The sequence below is a fragment of the Coffea arabica genome, chromosome 7e, assembly GCF_036785885.1.
Source record: "Coffea arabica cultivar ET-39 chromosome 7e, Coffea Arabica ET-39 HiFi, whole genome shotgun sequence".
In the NCBI taxonomy this organism is placed as follows: Eukaryota; Viridiplantae; Streptophyta; class Magnoliopsida; order Gentianales; family Rubiaceae; genus Coffea; species Coffea arabica.
Window position 1 is genome coordinate 41,525,758 of NC_092323.1, and position 21,121 is coordinate 41,546,878.

At 37.1% G+C, this 21,121-nt stretch overlaps 1 protein-coding gene and 1 pseudogene across 1 annotated transcript; one reads left to right on the forward strand and one right to left on the reverse strand.

Moving 5' to 3' along the window:
- Positions 1-4,535: 4,535 nt before the first annotated feature.
- LOC140011366 (uncharacterized) lies at positions 4,536-5,950 on the reverse strand. The gene is made up of 3 exons (XM_072060158.1): positions 5,396-5,950; positions 5,060-5,239; positions 4,536-5,000 (listed from the first exon to the last, which is right to left on the reverse strand). Exons 1-3 carry the CDS (start codon positions 5,948-5,950, stop codon positions 4,536-4,538), a joined length of 1,200 nt encoding a protein of 399 aa, XP_071916259.1.
- A 6,237-nt stretch (positions 5,951-12,187) lies between these two features.
- On the forward strand, positions 12,188-16,393 carry LOC140011367 (uncharacterized; annotated as a pseudogene).
- Positions 16,394-21,121: the final 4,728 nt, after the last annotated feature.

Here is a 21,121-nt window from a genome sequence, read left to right on the forward strand (position 1 = left end):
AAAAAAGTGAAGGTTGTGTTAGTGTATAATAAAAGTCAGCTTGCCGATTTATGGATTTAATGTTGAGATTTTGGTTAATAGTTGGACCATTTGCTGATAAATGTTGTGCGTCATTCCTTTTTCTTAGATTAGTTAACCTAAAATTAGAGGAGTTTGTGGTTTAGAATCTAACCAAAGTGATGTTTCTTGGATCTTGATCACTGATGCTTGATATTTTTTTTTTCTTGGTATTTTGGCAATAAGATAGATGGAGCAATAGCCATTATCAAACATGGGTGTTTGTTTGCTATTCTTATGCTTGAGAACAAGCATGGTTTAGGTGTGGGGGAAATTGATAGGTTGCAATTTTATCATTTATTTTATTATTAATTTCCTCTATTACCTGACCTAATATGGATTAATTATTAGATTCTATTCACTTTTCGCAATTTACATTTATTTCAAGGAGTAGAACAAAAATATCACAATCAAAGCCAATTTGACAGTCATCGGAAAAGAATTCAAATAGCAAGCATTCAGGGGCATTTTTGGAACAAGAAGACGCGACCCTTTTTGGTAATTTACGGAAGACAGCATAAAAGAAGAAAAAGGAATGCAGGGCTCGTGTTCCTTCCTCTTAGGAGGGAAGCCGCCGCACATCCAAGAGAAGCAGAGGATAAAAACCAAACAAATAGGAGAGGAAGGGGACGTTCTGGCTGGTCCCCTTAGTTTTCCATTTTGTTTTAGTTTTAGCTTAAGACTTTGACTTTTCTTTCCTTGGAATTGGTAGTAGCTTCTTTTACCCCTTGTATGTCAGACGAAGGAAAGGTCATCAATTACTTCTTGTGGCTTACTATCTATTCAATACTTGGACGATTTGAATTCTCCAAATCTCAAAAAGGACGATGGCCGCTGCTCTCCCTTCAATTGTGCGTGGGTTTTCCACCTCAAGTATGAACTAATTTTTTCACTTTAGTCAAGGAAAAACGGAGGCTTTGGTTCGTCTAAAATTATAATTATGAGATCGATTTAATTTTATTTTTTTCTTTTATTTATTGGTATTCGCATATTCCCTGGTTACAGTGCTTATGATTGTTTAATTAATTGATTACCTTGGATCCAGATAATTAGTTAATTTGATAATCTATTGTCAATTGGGACGTTAAATCCGTAATTGTTTAATTGTCTCAAATTAGTGATAACTGGCATGATTGGGTTTGTGTCAGGAGAATATACGGGCTAACCTAAAATAACCCTGGTAGTGTGTTATTTGGTTAAAATAGGGCTCCTCTAATATGTAAGACAATTGGGAAATTAAATCTTACGGGCGTACCCAAGGTTATTTTTCAATTAGAGCAGTGATTAACGGGCGTACCTTAATCACCGACACAGTAAGGAGGGGTTGACTGTCATCGCTTGTTTGGTAGTTATAACCTATTTATTAGTAAATAATTGGAATTGCCTTTGTTTCGATGATCAATTAGGTGAACCATTGCTGAAGTTATTCCTTGACTAGATCCTTTAATTTTAGTAATTGTTATTTAATTTCTAGTTGGCTATTTTATTTTTATTATTTAGTTTTAGTTGAATTGCTTAAATTGTCACCCCTGAGATAAAAACACCCGCCTTGTCACTGTGGATTCCTAAAGAAACAATTACTTCCAGTCCCTGTTGATTCGACCCTGCTCACTGCTATCTACAGAAATTACTTTTAGTTTGAGCAGGTTTTATTATTACACAGGCTGACAACCTGTCAAAAATATTCATATCCAATAAGCAATCGAATCAACTTACAAGAAAGCCAACCCAACTCCATTGACAATAAATTATAATAGATGACCAATGAGCTTTAGCAACCATTTTACTCATGTTCATGATTTAGCTTTATAAAAATCTAAATCTCAAGCCATCCACCACCAGCAAATCATAATCAATCATCCCTTTAATCATCATCGTAGTTGCATAAACTTCTATATACAGTACATGTCTAAATAATTGAATAGTATTTTCAGAAGACAGAAAAAAATAAAAATAAAAAATAGGGAGATACAAGTTAACCATTCAAGAGTGTAGCTCTGGTTATGAGGGACATAATCACCTAGAGAAGATAATTGATTTGGGCTTTGGGGGCAAATTAAGGATAGCCAGAAGAGGAGGAAAGGAAGGTGATGACCAAATGGGTAAGATAGAGATGTGGATAAAGAGGATTAAGGAGAATGGAATTGGAGCAAAGCATAGATTGATAAGGCAAAGAATTATAGAGTTGGGAAGATGCAAAATGTAAAAGAGAATGAAAAAGAAAAGAGAATGTGAAATAAGATGATTGTGTTGTTCCCGAACAAGCAAGTAGTCTAAGCACCCAAATTGAAATGAGTGGCTAGAAATTGTCCGTAGCTTTGAGAGAAATTACCCCATTTTCCGGAGACTTTTTGGATTTCGTTTTTCTTCTTGTACAATGTCTACTTGAAAGCAGCAGAGAAAGAGATTCCACATAGGATTGATAGGGTGAGTGTTCACCAAGATGGGAATATAATTGTGCAACTGGATTGGTCCTACGGTAGTCTTATGTTACTTTATTAATATTGGACAGTAATTAGAGGGAAAAAAATCATTAATGATTGCTGTTTTAATGGTGATATGGAAGATATGAATAAAAATAGTTGTGATTTTACAAAATTCAGAATGGGTAGTTGATGCGGAAATTCTTATGGATAGGTTTGGAGCAGAGAAAGTCATTATTTCTGATAACTAGCCTAAAAGTTTAAGGGAATTATCACGGTCAGAAATTCGAGATGTGTTGATGGGAAAGGCAAGGATGGAAATCCACAAGAAGTTTAAGGAATGGAATATGGCTGCTGTACGAAGTCTTCAGTTAAAGAAGCAGGAGAAGCCAATGAAAGAAGCCAACTTCATTAATGCTACGAAAGAATCTGTTGGAAGTGGCATGAAGGAGGCTAGAAACATGAAAACACTATGATGAAGGGTGCCAATACTGCAGATACACCCCAAAAAGTAGTCAATTTCTTCTATTATAACTTTCTCAGACACAACTGCCACCATTAGTAGCCTGAGCTAGATCATGCACTAGGGAGCTTGCCTTCTGCTTCAACCAATGGCACAAACACAGAAGCAACTGATATATTCATGACGATGGATGTGGCTGATCTGGATTTGACAAAGACGGGGTGGAAGAATCATTTGCTGAAAACCAGGTTTGGGCTGCATATGACAATGAGGTGGCATGCCTCGCTTTTAGCAATTTTTGACGTTATTCCAAACCTCCCTTCTACTAAGTCTTACAAGGGAGGTTTGTCAAATTATCCCTTGATTTTAACATTATTGTTGATATTTGATTAAAAAAAAATTTCTTGTTTATACTTCTTTTTATTCAGGGCAATCTCTCCTTTTTCTGATATTTAATACACCGATAAAATTCAGCTGTCTTTGGAAGTGCGTACGTGCGTAGAATTCATCTCGTTCCACTGTCAATCTACTACTTTTAACCATCGGGACATATTTTCCTGGTCACAAATTAATCCTACTCTTTTTATATTAGTACCTTTTTTTGTTTTACTAATGCCACGTCAAGCGCACGAGCTATAAAATGGATATGTGCAAATGGGTAATTCTTTGGTTTTGATTTCGGTAAAAAGACATTTTATCCGTTTTTCCCATCATTGAATGATGGAAGAAGCGATACGTGACGATGTGAGAAAATTCCCAATTATATGTGCAAACATTTTATTTAATTATTTATCTATTTTATGCGTACGAGTATACATTACATGACCATGCAATTGGCTTCACGTATCCCTGGATCATATTTTGATTTACGACTGAACATGTGATATTTAGACAACCATCACTAATGCTCAATAATTAATCTTAAGTGTCTAACTTCAAAATATTGATGAATATGTAAAAAATCGGAGGACAACTACTAATTTAAAGATTGAAAATTTTGAAATTCAGCGACTAAGTTGTGACACAAAAATTAGCGTGCAAAGTATCAAAAAGGGAAAAAATAGTATACCATAGTGCAAATTGGTAGTAAGTTGAATTGATTCAAAGTATCCCCTAATCCATATTTTATACATCATCTTCGGGGACTAATCTGCCAACCAAATAAGGATAGTCAAAATTATTAAAGGAAAACTTTAAGTGCTTATTTTTAAGTGTTTGAAATAGTGGATGCTTTCAAACCCGACCGGAGACCAAGTCAATCTCTTTAGTTGTTTTGACTTGCTTCTTTACCAAAATTTGATCCGACCAAAAAGCTTAGAATGCTCCGTTGAAGTAATTTTTCTTTTCTGCACTAGTCTACATGTAAAGACAGATCTCCTTGGCAAATGTCCTAACCTATCATATTTTTAAGCTTTTAAGCGCGAAAAAGTAAAGTAAAGTAAAATTGTGACAGCCCCACCTTCCCCTAAGGCGAACCAAAGGGGTTAGCAGACTGCCTGCCCAACTCTCGCCAGGACTAACGGTGCAGTTACATCGATCTAATACATTCCGGAACATACAACCATGCTCAATGCCTTATCCCAACACAGACGCTACGCCATCCGGACCTTCCTAACTGACGGCAATCCTAACCTATCTAAACGAAGTGCGCCACGAGCCAACTGAGGAATCAATCGTAAGTGTTCATAAACCCTAACTTGCTGCCCAGGGTGGGTAACTCCCACATTAGACAAAATATCCGCAACTTTGTTCGCCTCCCTGTAGCAATGGGCTATCCGAGGGGAGTCACCAAGCAATTGCCATATCTGCCAAACTTCCTTCCGGATGTGCCAAGGACACTGGAATGTCTTCTGCAGAACCCCCACCAAGACCAAGGAATCTAATTGGATTCCTACATTGCCGAATCCCCTCTGAACACACTCACGAAGCCCAATCAGAAGGGCTGAAGTCTCCGCATGTAGACTGGTAGTTTCCCCAAGATAAGCCGAAAACGCAAATAGCGACCTTCCGGATGAGTCGCGCAGGACACCACCGCCACCACCCGTACCAGGGTTACCCTTTGAGCACCCATCCGTATTGAGCGTTAACACCCAAACTCCGGCACTGACCAACGCACCAACTGAAAACCATAGCCACCCACTGGGACACCCGACCAATCATATAACTGCTGAAACGTGTGTGCCCCAACTTGGCCCTTAAACTGAATCTCCAATAGCATCTTAACTTCGCTGAATATGGCCTGAATAACAGCTGCTGGACGCAGCAGTTCGCCTTCAAAGACGCCTTTATTCCAAGCCTTCCAAATATGCCAGCAAATAAGGCTAGGAAGGATAGTAAACATGAATCACCTCCTCTCCAATTTCTACTCAACGAACCACCACGCACACATTCGAGCACACAGTAAGGACCCTGAACAGATTACCCCACACACACTCCCAAAGTAACCCCATACCTCCAGGGCCACCTGCCCCATAGAGAACAGATGCTCAATCGAATCGCAGGATGGACTTTGACAACAAAGGCACTTCGAAGGCATATGAAAGCCAAGCTTACATAGCGTCTCTGCCGGAGGCAACCGTCCCATCAATAACCGTAGCATGAAAAAGGAGATCTTCAATGGAATTCGATGATGCCAGACACGAGATAAAATAGCAGAGATGTTGCGGGCCTGACAAACCTCTCCAAAAGCCGAGGCCAGTGTGAATTTACCCGATGTCGACGCCATCCATACCGCCTCATCCGGCCGACCCCCTCCCGGTACCGGCTGTTGTAAGATGGACAGGATAATCTCTTGTGGTACAGCTCGAGAGAGCAACTGTACATCCCATGCCCCATTGCTGATGAAGTCCCCAAAAGTGAGACCCGGGGCGACGGTAGACCGAAGAAATAAAGCACCGCTGCCTAACCAATTGTCATACCAGAAGTTACACGAACCCTCGTTAACTTGCCATAGCATTGACAACTCCACCTGACGATTAACATTCCACATCCGTCTCCAAGTAGCCATAGCGGACCACCTCAATGGGATTTCGCACGGATGATCCCCCCTACAATATTTAGCGTGCAAAAAGGTTGCCCAAAGCGAAGATCCAGTCCGAAACCTCCACCATAATTTGCACGAAAAAGCTCGGTAAACATCCCGAAGCCTACGAAAACCTCGCCCCCCTCCTCCACCGGGTAACATAAGTGAGACCATCGTATCCAGTGGAACTTCGATTTCTCATCCAGTGATCCCCACAAGAAGTTTGCACAAACCTTTTCAATCATTGCGAATACCGAGCTCGGCAACACTGCTGCCGAGAGCAAATGGACAGGTATAGTCGCAAGAACATGTTTAATAAGGATTAACTTCCCACCTGGAGATAGATGCTTTGACTTCCAAGACAGCACCCTTCCCAAAATAGCTTGGCTCACTACCCCAAAATACGACGACCGACACCTGCCCAAATACAGCGGGAATCCCAAGTAGCGAAACGGAAGAGCCTGCCTAGTAAACTTCGTGACCCGCTCAATCAACCTTTGTCGAGACGGAGGCAGTGATGGATGAGTCACATATCCGCTTTTTTGAGCGTTAACCAACTGCCCCAAGGAATGCTGGTACAACTCCAAAACCTGCATAATGCGCCGCAAAGAACTGGAAGAACCATTCGCAAATATAAGTACATCATCTGCAAAAGCCAAGTGGGTGATAGGAGGACACCCATGGGGAACTCTAAAGCCGACAAACCCTGGCTGTAGAGCCATGTCATTTAGACCTCGCGACAGCACCTCAGTACCTATGACAAATAGTGCCGGCGACAATGGATCACCCTGACGCAACCCCCTAGCCGACTTAAAAAACCCATGCGACGCACCATTGACAATGACTGAGAACCATACATTAGAGAGTAGACGCCAAACCCTGTCTATGAACTGCTCTCCAAACCCGAACCTCCGCAGCACATTCACAATATGAAACCAGGACACCCTATCGTATGCCTTAGACATGTCCAACTTAAGGGCGACATTACCCCCTCGAGCGGACTTGCCAATGCCCGACATCAATTCTTGGGCCAACAAATAATTTTCCATTATATTCCGCCCCTTAACAAAACCCGTCTGCTGAGGGGAGATAATCTTTGGCAAAATAGAGGATAGCCTGTCGGCCAAAAGTCTAGACAACAGTTTATTAAAAAAATTGCAGAGACTAATCGGTCTAAACATTGAAAAGTCCTGGGGATTTGACACTTTAGGGATAAGCACAATAGAGGTGGAAGTAATGAACTTAGGCAATTCAGCCCCACAGAAGAAGCTCAGCACCGCATTATAAACATCTTGGGCAATGACATCCCAAGAAAATGTAAAGAACTTACCCGTGAATCCATCTGGTCCCGCAGCACTTGCCCCGTCCATTGCAAAAACCACTCGTCAAACCTCCTTCATGGTCGGGACCTGCTCCAAGGACTTATTATCCTCCTCCGTAATTAATGGGGGAATTAAGTGCATCAGCTCCTGTACAGGGGCAGTAGGCTCAGAAAACGAGAAACGGACCCAAAAGTTCATTTAGGGTTTCAATCAATGAGCTATACAAAAGATATGTCCGTCTAGCTCAATTCGGCAACCAACTATCAAATCCAGTCCAAAAGAATTTATTTTCCTGTAAGGAAAACAAAAGAAACAGAAAGGGGTGAGCTTGCGCTCAATGAGGTACCAGACACATAGCAGTAAAATCATGGCATTTCACATTTAACAAATCAGGTACACATGCCAGATGTAAAATAAAGGAACCAATGATTCAAATAGGAAGGATACAGGTGGCTCTCAGGAGCCCAATTCCCATTCGCGTCACCGAAGCTTGATCAAAATAATAGTTGACACTCCGTCAACGCTAAAGGAGTAACCAATACCGTAGACTCCACTTTCTCCGATTCCTTCCACCTCACATACCCCTACCGGTCCTGCAATCCAATCAGATCAGAAATGGTAATACTCGAGTATACCGGAATCAAGGGTCTCAATACCCAAAGATCCCAAAACAGACTACCGTGGTTCATTATCTAATCGACCAGGCCCTTGCCGGCCCGACTCGAGTAACTTGCCACAGGGGTTGAGCTCAGAGGTCACAGAAAGGTCGTTGGATACAAGTTTCCAAACGACGTCCGAACAGATACAGATACAGATACAGATACAGATATCAGATACAGATACAGATTCAGATTCGTACCAAAATTGGCATAGGAACAGACAAGAGAACGAGTGTGATAAAGTACACCCTCGTCTCAAACAAATTAAACAGATAGTGCAGTCATTTAAATCACAGATTGCAGGGCCGAAATAAAATGAAACAGCAATGGAGGGGAGTGGTACACTCACCGGTGTCAGTACAGGTACCTCAAAAGTTTGGGCTTTAGTCACCAAGAAACCCTAAAATAACCAAGGTGAAACAATTATGGTTCCCACTTTCACGAATCCAGTACACGAAATGCATAACTAAGACTTAACTATAAGTCGTGTGCCTGATCACATTAGCTACCAGTGCAAAGAAATAACAATGAAATTGGAAAAAAAGGTAGCGGTTGGTATCAAAACCATGAACAACCTAAAACCCTTCGCTCAAGTCACAAGTAAATCCAACTAGCCTTCAAGTAAAATTTCGGCAGCAAGTCCCAATATCTCATACAAAAATAATCTCATTTCCAAAAGCCGTTCACTAAGCTTAAAGTTATTCAAGTACAAAATTTAGCTAGGAAAATGACCGGAAACGAAAGTCAAGCCCTAAAACTATTCAAATAAACACAAAGACTCGTTTACAAGTCATAAACCAAATCCAGTTACCACCAAAATAGAGCTCCATAAGCATACATAAGCATTAGAGGAAACCAGAAAAATCCGGAAATGTAGTTAAGCGTTAACCTGAAAAAAAAACAGTTTTTGACGTCAATTTGCGGTTTTGGTACCAATGGCACTACGATTATCGAATGAAGGTACAAGATCCACCGTTTCGAAGCTAAGAGATAGGGTAACAATATTTCAGAAGGTCACTCAGCCCAGTTTTGAGTGTAACCAAGTCAAAAATGCAAGATACTACACCAGAACCGGAAAAACAGATTCACAGAACGCATTCTGGTTCAAACATCATAAGTCAACCTACCTAAGTCCAAATCCAGTAATTCCAAAGCCATACGAAAGCTAAGAAACAGGGCTACAATACATCAGAAGACCTCAACAACCAATTCCAAAGCATTCCCAACCAAAATAACCCATTACAGAAGCAATTCCCAAATTCGGGTAAAACCAGGGCAGCAAGAGTAATTCCGTCTTTTCTCAAGCTACGCTACTCCGATTAACCTGAAATTTTGCAGGCACCTCTAAAATATTATTCCCTAAAACTTTCATGTTTTGACCCAAGGCCAAATCGGCCTCTAACTATGAGCTACAAAACCGGGCAGAATGTAGAAACATGAACCCTAGTTTTCCAATTTTTCTTCCAAAACAGAAATTTCTTGCAATTAACTACTTTTTCCACCTTCTAGATTCATTAAATACCATTTCCAATCATCATACATGACCACATAATCATATTCATATGAAAACAGAAAAATCCCCAATAATTATAAAACTTCACCAATCCAACCAAAATCAAGATATAATCCATAAAATTGCATCTTATACCACCACTAATCATGAATTAAGCATCATAAGAGGGAGGAGAGGGGTCCTTCTCAACTTACCTTAGCAACACTACAGAAAGAGCAACTAGTCCTCTTAGCTTTCCAAATAACTCCACAAAACAACTCACAAACACTCCCTTAAGGGTTTCTATGGAACAAAAACAAGAGTAAATGGTTGATTTGGTAGATTGGAGCAAGATTGAAGCAAACTTGGAGAGCTTTCTTTCTTTCTTTCTTGAGAGAGAGGGCCGGCCACTAGAGAAGAAGAAAATGGTGAAATTTTGGTAATTTTTGTGATTTATTTGGTCAAATGGAAAAAGGTGAATAGTGGTCTTCAAGTCCATCCAATCACTAAGTGACACTTGTCACTTTATTTAATGCATCCCTATCTTTTTGTTTCCTCTCACACCAACCCAAATAGCACGTTCTAATTATCTCTTAACACCCGATAACTTAATTCCAGTATCCAAAACTTAACCTAGTTGACCGAATTTTTCCGAACTTTCTGCACTAGCGGGTCCCACGTCCGGTATACGCTCTTAATTTCTCAAAAACTATTTGACACTAGAAAAAATCATCTAAAAATCCTATTTACTCACAAAAATTATCTAGAATTTTTCCTAATCAAGAAAATGCAGAAAAGATGCCATTAAAGATAATAAAACCTAGAAAATAGAAAAGTTTCAGGTTCTCACAAAAATAATTTTAAAATAATAAAAGTATTTAATTCTTTCATATTTGTATTTTTAAAAAAAAGAATTGAGCTCTCTCTCTCTCTCTATCTATCTCTCTCCCCCCTCTCCCTCCCTCTTCCGATCTTTCTATTTTTTTTAATATTAATAAGATTGCCAAGAAAAAAGAGATTAATACATTGACTTTTTTTTTTATACTAAAGAGGAGAAGAGCCATTCTAAATTTTTTATTATTTTTATTATACAAAGAGGAGGGTACTTTCTTTAAAAATTTTTTAACTTACTAAGTTGGTTTAATGGTGGGATAAATTGTATAAAAAATAATTATATGGGATAAATTAATAATGAGGCTATAGTTTATAGGGTAAAGTGATAATAACTTTATGGGCTAAACTTTTCTTTTTAATTTTAAGGGTTAATCACATTTTATCCCCTTAAAGAATACCTCATTTCTCAGTTTACTCCCTAACCTTTAATTTTGCTCACTTAACCCCCTTTAGGACAAAATTGCCCTTGCATTATTTTGACTTTTCATTTACCTTGTTTTCCTTTCTTTTATTTCTTTTTCTCTTTCTTCTTTATTTAATTCTTCCTCTTTCCCACAAAAATCTTCACCTTAATGATTGAAATTAAAAAAGAGGAATTACAGAGATCTATCTTCTTCTTAAATGATCAAAAAAATATTCAAACCACTTTCCTAAAATACAATTTTTTTATCCTTTCAATTCTTTTAATTTTGGGTTTTCCTCTTTCCTTTCTAGTTTCTCATTTTATTCTCAAGAAAATATCATAAGATGAAATTGTTTTCCTTTCTTTTATTTCTTTTTCTCTTTCTTCTCTCTATCATCCTTCCCAATAGAAAATTCGATTTCCACAAAAATTTTTGTTTTGAGTTTGTAATTGCATATTTCTGGGCGAAGGTTTAAAAGACATCAAAAACTAATTTTGATTTTTTGTATGATGCCACGTGTCACAAATTTCAATTGATAATTATTAATCAGGTCACAATTTCATCTTAAGATATTTTCTTGAGAATAAAATGAGAAACTAGAAAGGAAAGAGGAAAACCCAAAATTAAAAGAATTGAAAGGCTAAAAAAAATTGTATTTTAGGAAAGTGATTTGAAATTTTTTTTAATCATTTAAGGAAAAGATAGATCTCTGCAATTCCTCTTTTTTAATTTCAATCATTAAGGTGAAAATTTTTGTGGAAAAGAGGAAGAATTAAATAAAGAAGAAAGAGAAAAAGAAATAAAAGAAAGGAAAATAAGGTAAATGAAAAGTCAAATAATGCAAGGGCAATTTTGTCCTAAAGGGGGTTAAGTGAACAAAATTAAAGGTTAGGGGGTAAACTGAGAAATGGGGTATTCTTTAATGGGATAAAATGTGATTAACCCTAATTTTAATTAACAAACTCCGTTAAATTTGACCGTTAGTCTTGGAGGTAAAGTAACTAAAAGATAACGTTAAGGAGGAAATTGATAGTGACACCGAACGTTAAGGGGGTAAAGTGATAATAACCCTTTTTTAATTGTTTAAGAGTTGAAGTGAATGTTACGCCGCTTTCTTAGGGGCATTTGCATTTACGGTCACTAATTACGTTTTGCTTTACTGGTGAAAGATGAGGGCTTTTTTGGATGGTCACATCAGGAAATTAATCTTAAGGTTACCTTTTGGGCTGAATGTTATTACTCAAGATTGGGATTTATTTTTGCCCTACGGATTAGGATATTGTGTGGTGTTGAACATGATGATTTGAAGAGGCTGTTTTTTGTGTCAAAATCGATAAGAGAAGCGGTAAGCTTTTATACATCTCTATGAATTGAATTAATTTAAAATTTGAGTGGTTTCTTCAACATGTCTTGAGCATTGGTTGATTTTGATTTGGATTTCTTAAACAAAAATGCAGACTTTGATTGCAAAGCGATGGCATTTTGCAGATAGCACCCGCAAGAAGACACTCGGATTTCCAAATGCTATTGATTTTGAAAATGTGGATGAGTTAATGAGATTGAACAAGCTCCAAGGCAAGTGAGAATTCCGAGGGCTCGATTGAGCAGCAAGAAGTTGGCTGACATTTCCGTGGCCTTATATACTTCTGCTGGCGAAGAGAGCTATTTGTGTCAATGGATGCAGAAATATGAGTTGAATGATTTATAAAGATCCAGAACGGTCTTCTTCTTGTTGTACAATTTGGTAACTTCTTGGTTAAGCGAAATAGATAGAAGACAGAAAGAAAATCTGACGTGCGTATCATATTTTTTGATAGTTTGTACATGACAAAACAAATCCATGCAGGCCCATTTTCGTCAATTCTTTCATTGAAGATAGGATTGGCTTGTTTATACTTTGTTTGTACATGTAGAAGAAATGGTTTAGGGATTTCACTTAAGGAGCTGCAGTGGCCCTTTTTGTTCTCATAAGCGTGTATATACGAGCCTCCAAGCTCTTTGGTGGTACTTATTCGAATGGGTTGGATGAATACATCTCTGCCAAGCTGATTTTGCAATTTGATTGTTGTTCTGTTTTCCCTACACAATGCTGTTCTTCTTCCTCAAAAGTGATTGCTACGGTGCAGTAGAACTATGTAAGAGATTATTCTTGGCCAATTTGAGACGTCAGATGAGATTCTTGTTTCATTTAAGATATGTACTAGATTTTTTTCGCCCTTTTATGTTCTGCATTAATGCATCTGTGTCTGAACTCTGTTGATTCTATTTGGTCAATACCTTTTCAGCAGTCAGGTGATTTCTTGTTGAAATTATCAGTATTAAATCCTTTTGTTTTCGTGGGCGGTTATCGCCAAGACTGTCAGGCAGCGATTAGTACACTATGAAAAGGAAAATGGAGGAGCTACCATTATGTTTATTTCCATTCCCTACTTGTTTTGGCGAGCGGCGTCTTCAGGATGTTAATAATAAGATAAGATGTTAATGGTTTGAGGGAATTTCCTATTCTGGTACCTAGGATTTCATTGAGGATCTGGCTGTATCGGAGGTAATGGTTTGAGGGAAGCTAGCTGGAATCCTTGAAACCTTAATTACAGGATGAAAATTTGCCCCGAAATGATCTGTTTAGTGGATGTTGTTGCAGCTATGAAGGAAATCAAGTAATTGGTGAATGGATAAGTAGTTCAAAGTTTGGGAGAAAGGAAGTTGACTTATTCAGTCGGATAGATAATTCAAATATGGTTTTAAAATTCAACAATATACTTATTCTCCATAAAAGATATCTGTTAGTACATGGGTGTCAGGGATTGTTAACAAAGATAGAAGAATGATATTTGGCTATATTTTTCTTCTCTTTTGCTTGTGGATAAAAACGAAAACAAGAAGGTTAAATTTTTTTCTCGCCATTTTTAATCTCCTAATATGGGGAGTTCCAATCATCAATGGTTGTATGTCCTGTTATTGCAGAGTAAAGTGTTAAGACCAACACAGCGTCTAGTTGGATTTGCAATTCTCCACCAGGCGTATTCTTCCCAGCAGCCTAGTTCTAACCCGTTCAGTTTTGTGCTTGTGAATGTAAGTATGCATATGTCTTCTCCTCATTGTATTTGTTGTTCTCAGGATTTTGTTTGTGCTCTATTAATGGTCAATTTTAAATAATCATGCACTGTGTAAGATTGTTCAGCTATGCAGTATGCACATCAAGTGCATTTTTGACTTGTTTATTCAGTGACAGTAGAAAGCTGAGAGTATTTTCAGTTAACTTTTATACGGAGTGCTAAGAATTATTGGACTGTCTGCTGTATGAAATACTGAGTCTAGTGAATTTAGATAACCACATGAACCTGATGTGGAGGCCTATTCATTACTGTGGGAAAGACTTCTTTTCAGAGCCTGTTTTTGCTTCTAGAGAATAAGAAATCGTTGACAAATTAATAGTAACAAATCCTTTCTTATACTATAACGTATATCACTGTGGGCTGACACCAAGAAAGCTGCGAGTATGTTATTTTATAGGCATATCGATGTGTTCTATGTGTTAATTTCCTGAATGTGAGTGTTCTTTTGTTTGGTCATCAGGAACTTGTGGAGAATAATCCTGTCATAGCAGTTGAAGTTCTCATTAAGCCTGCAAATTCACCTGAAATTGAAGAGTATGTTCATCTTTTTACGTTATAGTATAAGAAACTTAATCTTATTAGTGTTCCGACAACAAATTCTTTTTATGAAATGCAGGTATTTTACTGTTCTTGTCAGTATGGATATGAGCCTTCATTCAATGGAAGTGGTTAACAGGCTTACTACAGCTGTCGAACTACCAACTGAATTTATTCACTTGTATATAACGAACTGTATATCTTCGTGTGAGAACACCAAGGTTCTTAGTCCTCTCTACTCTTTGATGTACTTCCCCATTTTTTCAACCCCGTTTTGAAACCCGTAAATTTTGACCTATTCATCATGATTCTGGCTTGGTATTCATAGGTGTTGCCAGTTGCCTCGTTTAATGTTGATTCATAGAAAATAAGCAAGTAGGTGCAAAGAAATAGCTATCAGATGGAGTGTTCTTTTTGCGTGAAAATTAAAGCATCTTGGTAGGTACTACGATGGTCCAAAATAGATTTTCAGTAAAGCCTCATCTGCAATACCTGCAATGGTGGACAATTCGAGACCTAGGATGTCCAGTCATCAATCTGTTGTGCAGAATGAAAGTTTTGTTTATGTGAGGAAAGTCGCAGGCATATAAGCATTTTCAGTAAACCGCAATAATGAACACTCAAAGAAAGAGGGGACTAAGCTGTGCATGTCATGGATGGTTCATGTACAAGTTGATTCACGAATGCTAATGAAAATCATGAATGGTTGGTTCACACACGCTGTTTAGGAGAATCGATGAAATTATCTGCCAAATTAAGAGGCAGATTACAGAACATAGATTCACCTTCAGCTGTGTCTACTTGCAGAGTTAAACTTGGTGTTCTTTTGCTATTGTAACCTTTAACTACATCTCTGTATTGTAGTATTAGCTGTACCTGCATATGAAGTATGTATTGAATGATGGTTCTGCTCCTATTCTAACTCATTGTCATTATTTCTTGACTACTTTTTTTGTATCAGCAGGACACTATGCATGTTTTGTTTTTATGTACAACCTTTAGACAGTGGAAGATGAACTTAATCGCCCAATCATCTTTGTCACTAACATTATTGGATAACTAATAAGAATAATTGCATTACTTAGTCAACATGAAATGGATTGGCAAATGATTAGATGGAGCAATGCTGGAACCTTATGTGGTTGTAAAGATAATTAATTCAGTTAATTATGGTCTAGTGGTTCTTTCGGCAACAGGTCAAATTTTAATGACACCATTGCTGAGTCAAAAAGTTCTTGGATAAAACTTAACTCTACGGAAGATAATTTATTTCATCTGTTGATTTATAGGGGGTTTTGTTATACGTCGAAATTCTTTCCTTTCTGAACATTTCCTCGCTTGAGTAACTTATGCTTCCTTGCGCATAAGTCAAAATTTACATTAGATATCTTAGTAGAATTATTTTCCGTACTAGTCAACAAATGTATAAGGTTATTTAAAGGCAAAAATTTCATTGGTGTTAGAATACCAGGTAAGCAGTGATCCTGCAAGCTAAATTTTCAGTCACCTGAAATAACATATGACTTGGAATTAGTTTTCCAGGTAACTCTGGACCGTAACAGGTTGTTGTGATTCGAATATTTTCAAAGGCACACAAAGTTTCCATTTCCATTTTCAGTTATGGCTCGATGAATATGAAAGTTCAATTCAAATTTTATGCACCTTGATCTGTTTTAAATATATAGTGTTAACTACCTGGTGCATATGGCAGCTTTCATCTTTCAAACCTTGATTTATTCTCATTGATCTATTTTTACTAAATGTTGTCAAACCCATTTGCAATGCAGTTCAGGATCTATTTATTGAAGTCCAAGCCTTTTGTATAGAGTTTTCAAGGATGAGAGAAGCAGCTACGTTGTTTAGGCTCCTTAAAAGCTTAGAATAAGATAGTCTAGTTTAATTTTACTTAGTTCTCTTTGTGTAAGATGATCCTGCCCTGTTGCTATGACGTTCTATTTCGAGGATAGCATCATGACTTGTAATGTAATTGGATTTTTTTTTTTTTTTTATCCCTTTGGTTGCTTAATCTTTTCCAGCGTTTTCATTTGGGAATCATTGTTGTTTCACCCAGCCACGGAATGGAAAAATATAGGTATACCTTAAAGGTGTCAAAATTGGTGACTTGGGCGGATTTGGGTTGGGTAAAATGGGTAATGGGTATAAGTGAATCAACTTATTTATATCCATTTAATTAAATGGATATAAATGGGTAAGTCAAAAAATGAATTGGATAATCCAATTATCCATTTATAATCCATTTATTTTAACTTTTGTAAACTCATTTAAATTCATTTTTGCAAACTAAATTATCAATTTATACCGCCCTTTACACACATCATTAGTTTTAAATATTTACTTATAATGTTCAATAAGCCGAATTATCAATTTTTTTCCTATCCGTACTTTATGTTACAAAATTACATGCTATTTAATAATTGAATAATAAGAATATAAAATTTTGAACTAAGTACTATAAAAGTTAGCATAAAAACTTAAACCAAAAATTTTGAACCCCTAACATTTTTTTCATGTATAAATTTAAATTTTCATTTTGGAAAGATAGGAAAAGAGGTTAAAACTTATCATAAATTGGTAATGCTGAAAAATGAGCAAGTTAACAAACAAAGAGAAAATAAAATGATAAGATAAAACCAACAAATAATAATAATAATAAAACAAAAGTAGTTAACATCATGATAAAATGAAAAATCTAAAAAAAAAATGGGTGGGGGAACAGAGGAGACTTGGGAAAAGACAATTTTAAATGAGTTAATTGGGCTTGATGGGTTACTCAAAAATACTCATTTAATAAATGAGTATAATTGGGTAATCCATTTACTCATTTATTCATGGGCGGGTACGGGTAAATTTAATTAAATGAGTTTATTTGCCACCTATACTATACCTATATATTTATGCGGTATTTCTGCTTAGTGATTGTATTTGTATTGGTAGGTTTGCTATCACTAAGAATTAAAAGCGTTCTCTGACTTACCTTGATCACTTGAGACATGGCAAGTTGCATCCTACCTTATTATTAAATGTTTTCCCAGTGGATGCATTACTAGAGGCCAATGCAGTTTGGAAGAAATCGAAGACAAGAATTGTGAATTCCCTAACTGTTATCGATTGGTGAAAATAAAATAAAATAAAGAATTGTGAATTCCCTGGTTATTAGAACCAAAGGGCAAAAATAGAGTAGTTATATTTGCTGAACTTGAGGAATAATTAAATCACTGAGCAGTTCATACTTTAAAATTGGAGAAAGTATACCCTGTTGCGTCTGTTTTGTATTTTTATGAAGTTGTTGAACTTCCTCCTACTTAAGAAGCGATGAAGCTACGCAGACATATTTACTTTAAAGCAAAAACAGGAACAATGTATATCACCATGTTAGTTGGGGTTTTATTTATTTATTTATGTGCTCTTAGGACACATGATAAGAAGTGAGTCCGGGTGTTAGTTGTCTGAAAAAATTTAAAATTTCTTCGTAATGTTTAAAATTTAAAATGCACTCACCCCCCCCCCCCTATATTTTGTATGCTTATAAATTCATGCAGATTGTGAAAGAAAGGCTAAGCAACAATGAGAGAAATAAATTTGCCAAATGAAATGCAAGAGAGAGTTAATATGTATTCACTGCTGACCCCTCATCCCTTGATGGTGATGACTCTGTATAATGAGGATTTTACATCCATCTGACGCTATCCCAGATAATGGGCATATCTTTTTGTTTCAAAATGCATAAATGGCAAGAAGAAAGAAATCAACATGCAATTTGAAATTGATTGGAAGATTTCATTTTTGAAACACCTTTACTTCATTAAGCGACAGACGAGGAGATAAAAAGTGTCATTACAATGCTCTATTTGACTTGGTGGCGGATTTAAGGAAAGGGCACTCGGGATCCTTAAATTCCTATAGTACCCATAAAATTTTGATATAAGTTCAAGTGTGTCTCTGAAGTTTTCTTATGAAGATGTGAAAGAATTACGTGGTTCTTTAAATTAGTTCATGAACTAAAATTCTAAAAGGATATGTGGAGCACAAATTTTCATTTGAAGTAAATTAGAAAAAGCCTTTTCACCTCAACTTAGTGGTGAATATTTTTTTGCTTAAAATACTAGAAAAAGAGTAGGTAAAAAATTTTAGTGTTATTTTTGCCCCAATTGAGAATTTTTTCTGTATCCGCCGCTGATTTGACTTGCATGTATTCAATGACTAGAGCTTGAAATGAGCTTCAGCATGTAGCAAGAAACATGCTGATGCTACTTAGCTGTCATATTTTAATAGCTGTTACAACTTGATTTTTTTTCCCCCTAAATTAGTAGCTGTTGAAACTTTATATACCCGTGTTACTCTGGTAACTCTCATTTGTCACCAGATGATAGCTATCTAGGAAATTTTTCCATACATCATTTTTATGCTACTGATGAGGTTCGCTTTTGATTTTGTTTTATACATATCAACAAATGGACATAGTGAAGCACAAGACAATGAGCAGCAACTCTGAGGCTCAAACCTCTAAGACACCAAAACTATTTGAGTTACTTTGGCTAGTTGTAGGATCTATTTAACAGGATCTCACAAATTTACTTGCATAAAACTTTGTGCCTTTCAAGCATCATTGTATTTGTGTAGTTAGCCTCTTTCTTTCTTCAATCATTTTTATCTGCTGACAATCAGCTGAAAGAAAACAAAGATTTTCGGCTGAAACAGCCTCTTGCAACTTCACTCTAATAGAACACGGTGCTTGTCCGGGATTCTATTCAACTCCAAATGCACTCTGGCATTGTTTGTTGAAGAAAATGCTGCTAGGAGAAGATTAGGTAAATTGGAGTATGTAGATGTCCTCCAATTGAGCTTGGATTGGCAGGGGATCACTTTATATTTGCCTGAGAATCATTGACAAGAGAGTTGTCCTTCTGTTTTCTGTACAAATTTTCAAAAAGCCCCAAAACACAAAAACAACAACTGTTATTCAGTACATGGGGCTCAGTTCAATGTTAAGTTGCAGGAGCATGACACTATTGAGCACGTTACATTTGTGAATGAAACCTACTGTCCTTCACTAATTTAAGGGATAAAGGTTAGATTCATGAATAAAACCTATTGTCCTTCACCAATTGAGGAGGAGATAAAGGATCATCATAATGTCCTGTATAACTTGATGTGTTCGATCACTTAGATTGTGAACTAAACCTTCAGCATGAAGTAATAGGCTTCAATCCTCATACAGGCTACTGAACCGTCTTTTTTGACATTTTTGGTTAAAAAATTTATTAGAATCTATTTAGCTGAATGATCATATAAATAGTGGAAGTAAAACATATTTCGAATTACAATTGGTGGATGCAAGCCGGCCTAAGCTACGCCACAAGAAATTTGTCCTCTTTTTCTTATGCTAATCACATACTTGTAACATAGCATTAACAAGTGAAATATCCGAATCAAAGTATGCATGAAGTATACCATTAAGATGTGATTTCTCCTCCACTCACAAAAATAGGAGGGAGAATACGTGAAAGATACAAAGGGCTAACATTTTTCAGAGTCAGATGAGCAGGACATATGGTTCAGGGCAATCTCTCTTCACCTTCTTAAAGATCCAAAATTTGCCTTGGATGACTAAAGCAGCTGAATTCCGCTAAAATCAAATTAAGCAAACATTGCGTTTATTTTCAGGGATTGTTCAGCTGTTTTAGACCCCTTTTTGGGTAATAAACTATCCAACAAGATATAAAATTATCTTACCCTTGTAATTTTTGGATGTGTTAATAATACGAACCATTATTTACGAGAAGAAACTGAGTGGAGAAAATCTTTGCCATAAATTGTTCATCATGGCAAAATATATAATCACTTAAAAATTTTACATGCACAGCCAACATTTATGCCAAATACATTGTCACTAAATGGGAGTTGATGAGGCTTTGATTGACCCCATGCTAATGGATTACGCGAAACTTTATATAAAAAGAAACTAATTTGTGATAGTATATGATTAGAAGCAAAAGGTCACAACCATCAGCAAGAAAAATCACGTAGTTTTTAAACATATTGACTAGCAAATAAAAATGCTAATGACAATAGATAAGCAAAAAACTTTATTTGGAGAGTCAAATTGAAGGACTCGGGGCAGGGACGGTTGCAGATGCAACCGTCCCTGTCAAGTTTTGTCATTATCAACTGCGCATAACTTTCTTTGTATATCGTGTAACTTTTTTTTCACAGGATGTATTTTCACAACAGATAGTGGTGGGCCCCACACACAGCGCGGAAATCGAGTTACAACTTGTTATCTCAGCCGCACAATTTTTTGAGGGAGAATCTGGACCGTTAACCGTGCAGGGACGGTTGCACCTGCAACCGTCCCTGCCCCATTTCCCAAATTGAACAACCGCCTAGTTATGCAATCTAGGCAAGTAGGCATTGATAGCAACTAGTTACTATTATTATATCAACTCAATTATGTTTCATGGACCGGAATACCGATTATTTAGGATTTTTGATTCACAAGTGGCCCTAATGGTGGTGGCGGCGGTGGATTCTTTGGCGGACTGATGGAGGGACAGGCACCCCTCTCGAAAGCCTAGGAAATACGCTACTCTGGGGTAAAGCATGTGGCCCATGTGGCTCTATCAGTGGAGGTGGTGGAGGATCCCTTGTAGGACCTGATGGAGGGATCGGCTCCCTTTTAAAAGCTTGGGAACCAATGTTTTGAAAATCGGA

Coding starts and splice junctions, on each gene's coding strand:
- LOC140011366 (XM_072060158.1), bottom strand. CDS start 5,950: ATGGCTACTTGGAGACGGATGTGGAATGTTAATCGTCAGGTGGAGTTG. Junction 5,240..5,395: donor TGGGGCAGGTGGCCCTGGAG/GTATGGGGTTAC, acceptor CATATTTGGAAG/GCTTGGAATAAAGGCGTCTT. Junction 5,001..5,059: donor GTGGCTATGGTTTTCAGTTG/GTGCGTTGGTCA, acceptor GGGTGCTCAAAG/GGTAACCCTGGTACGGGTGG.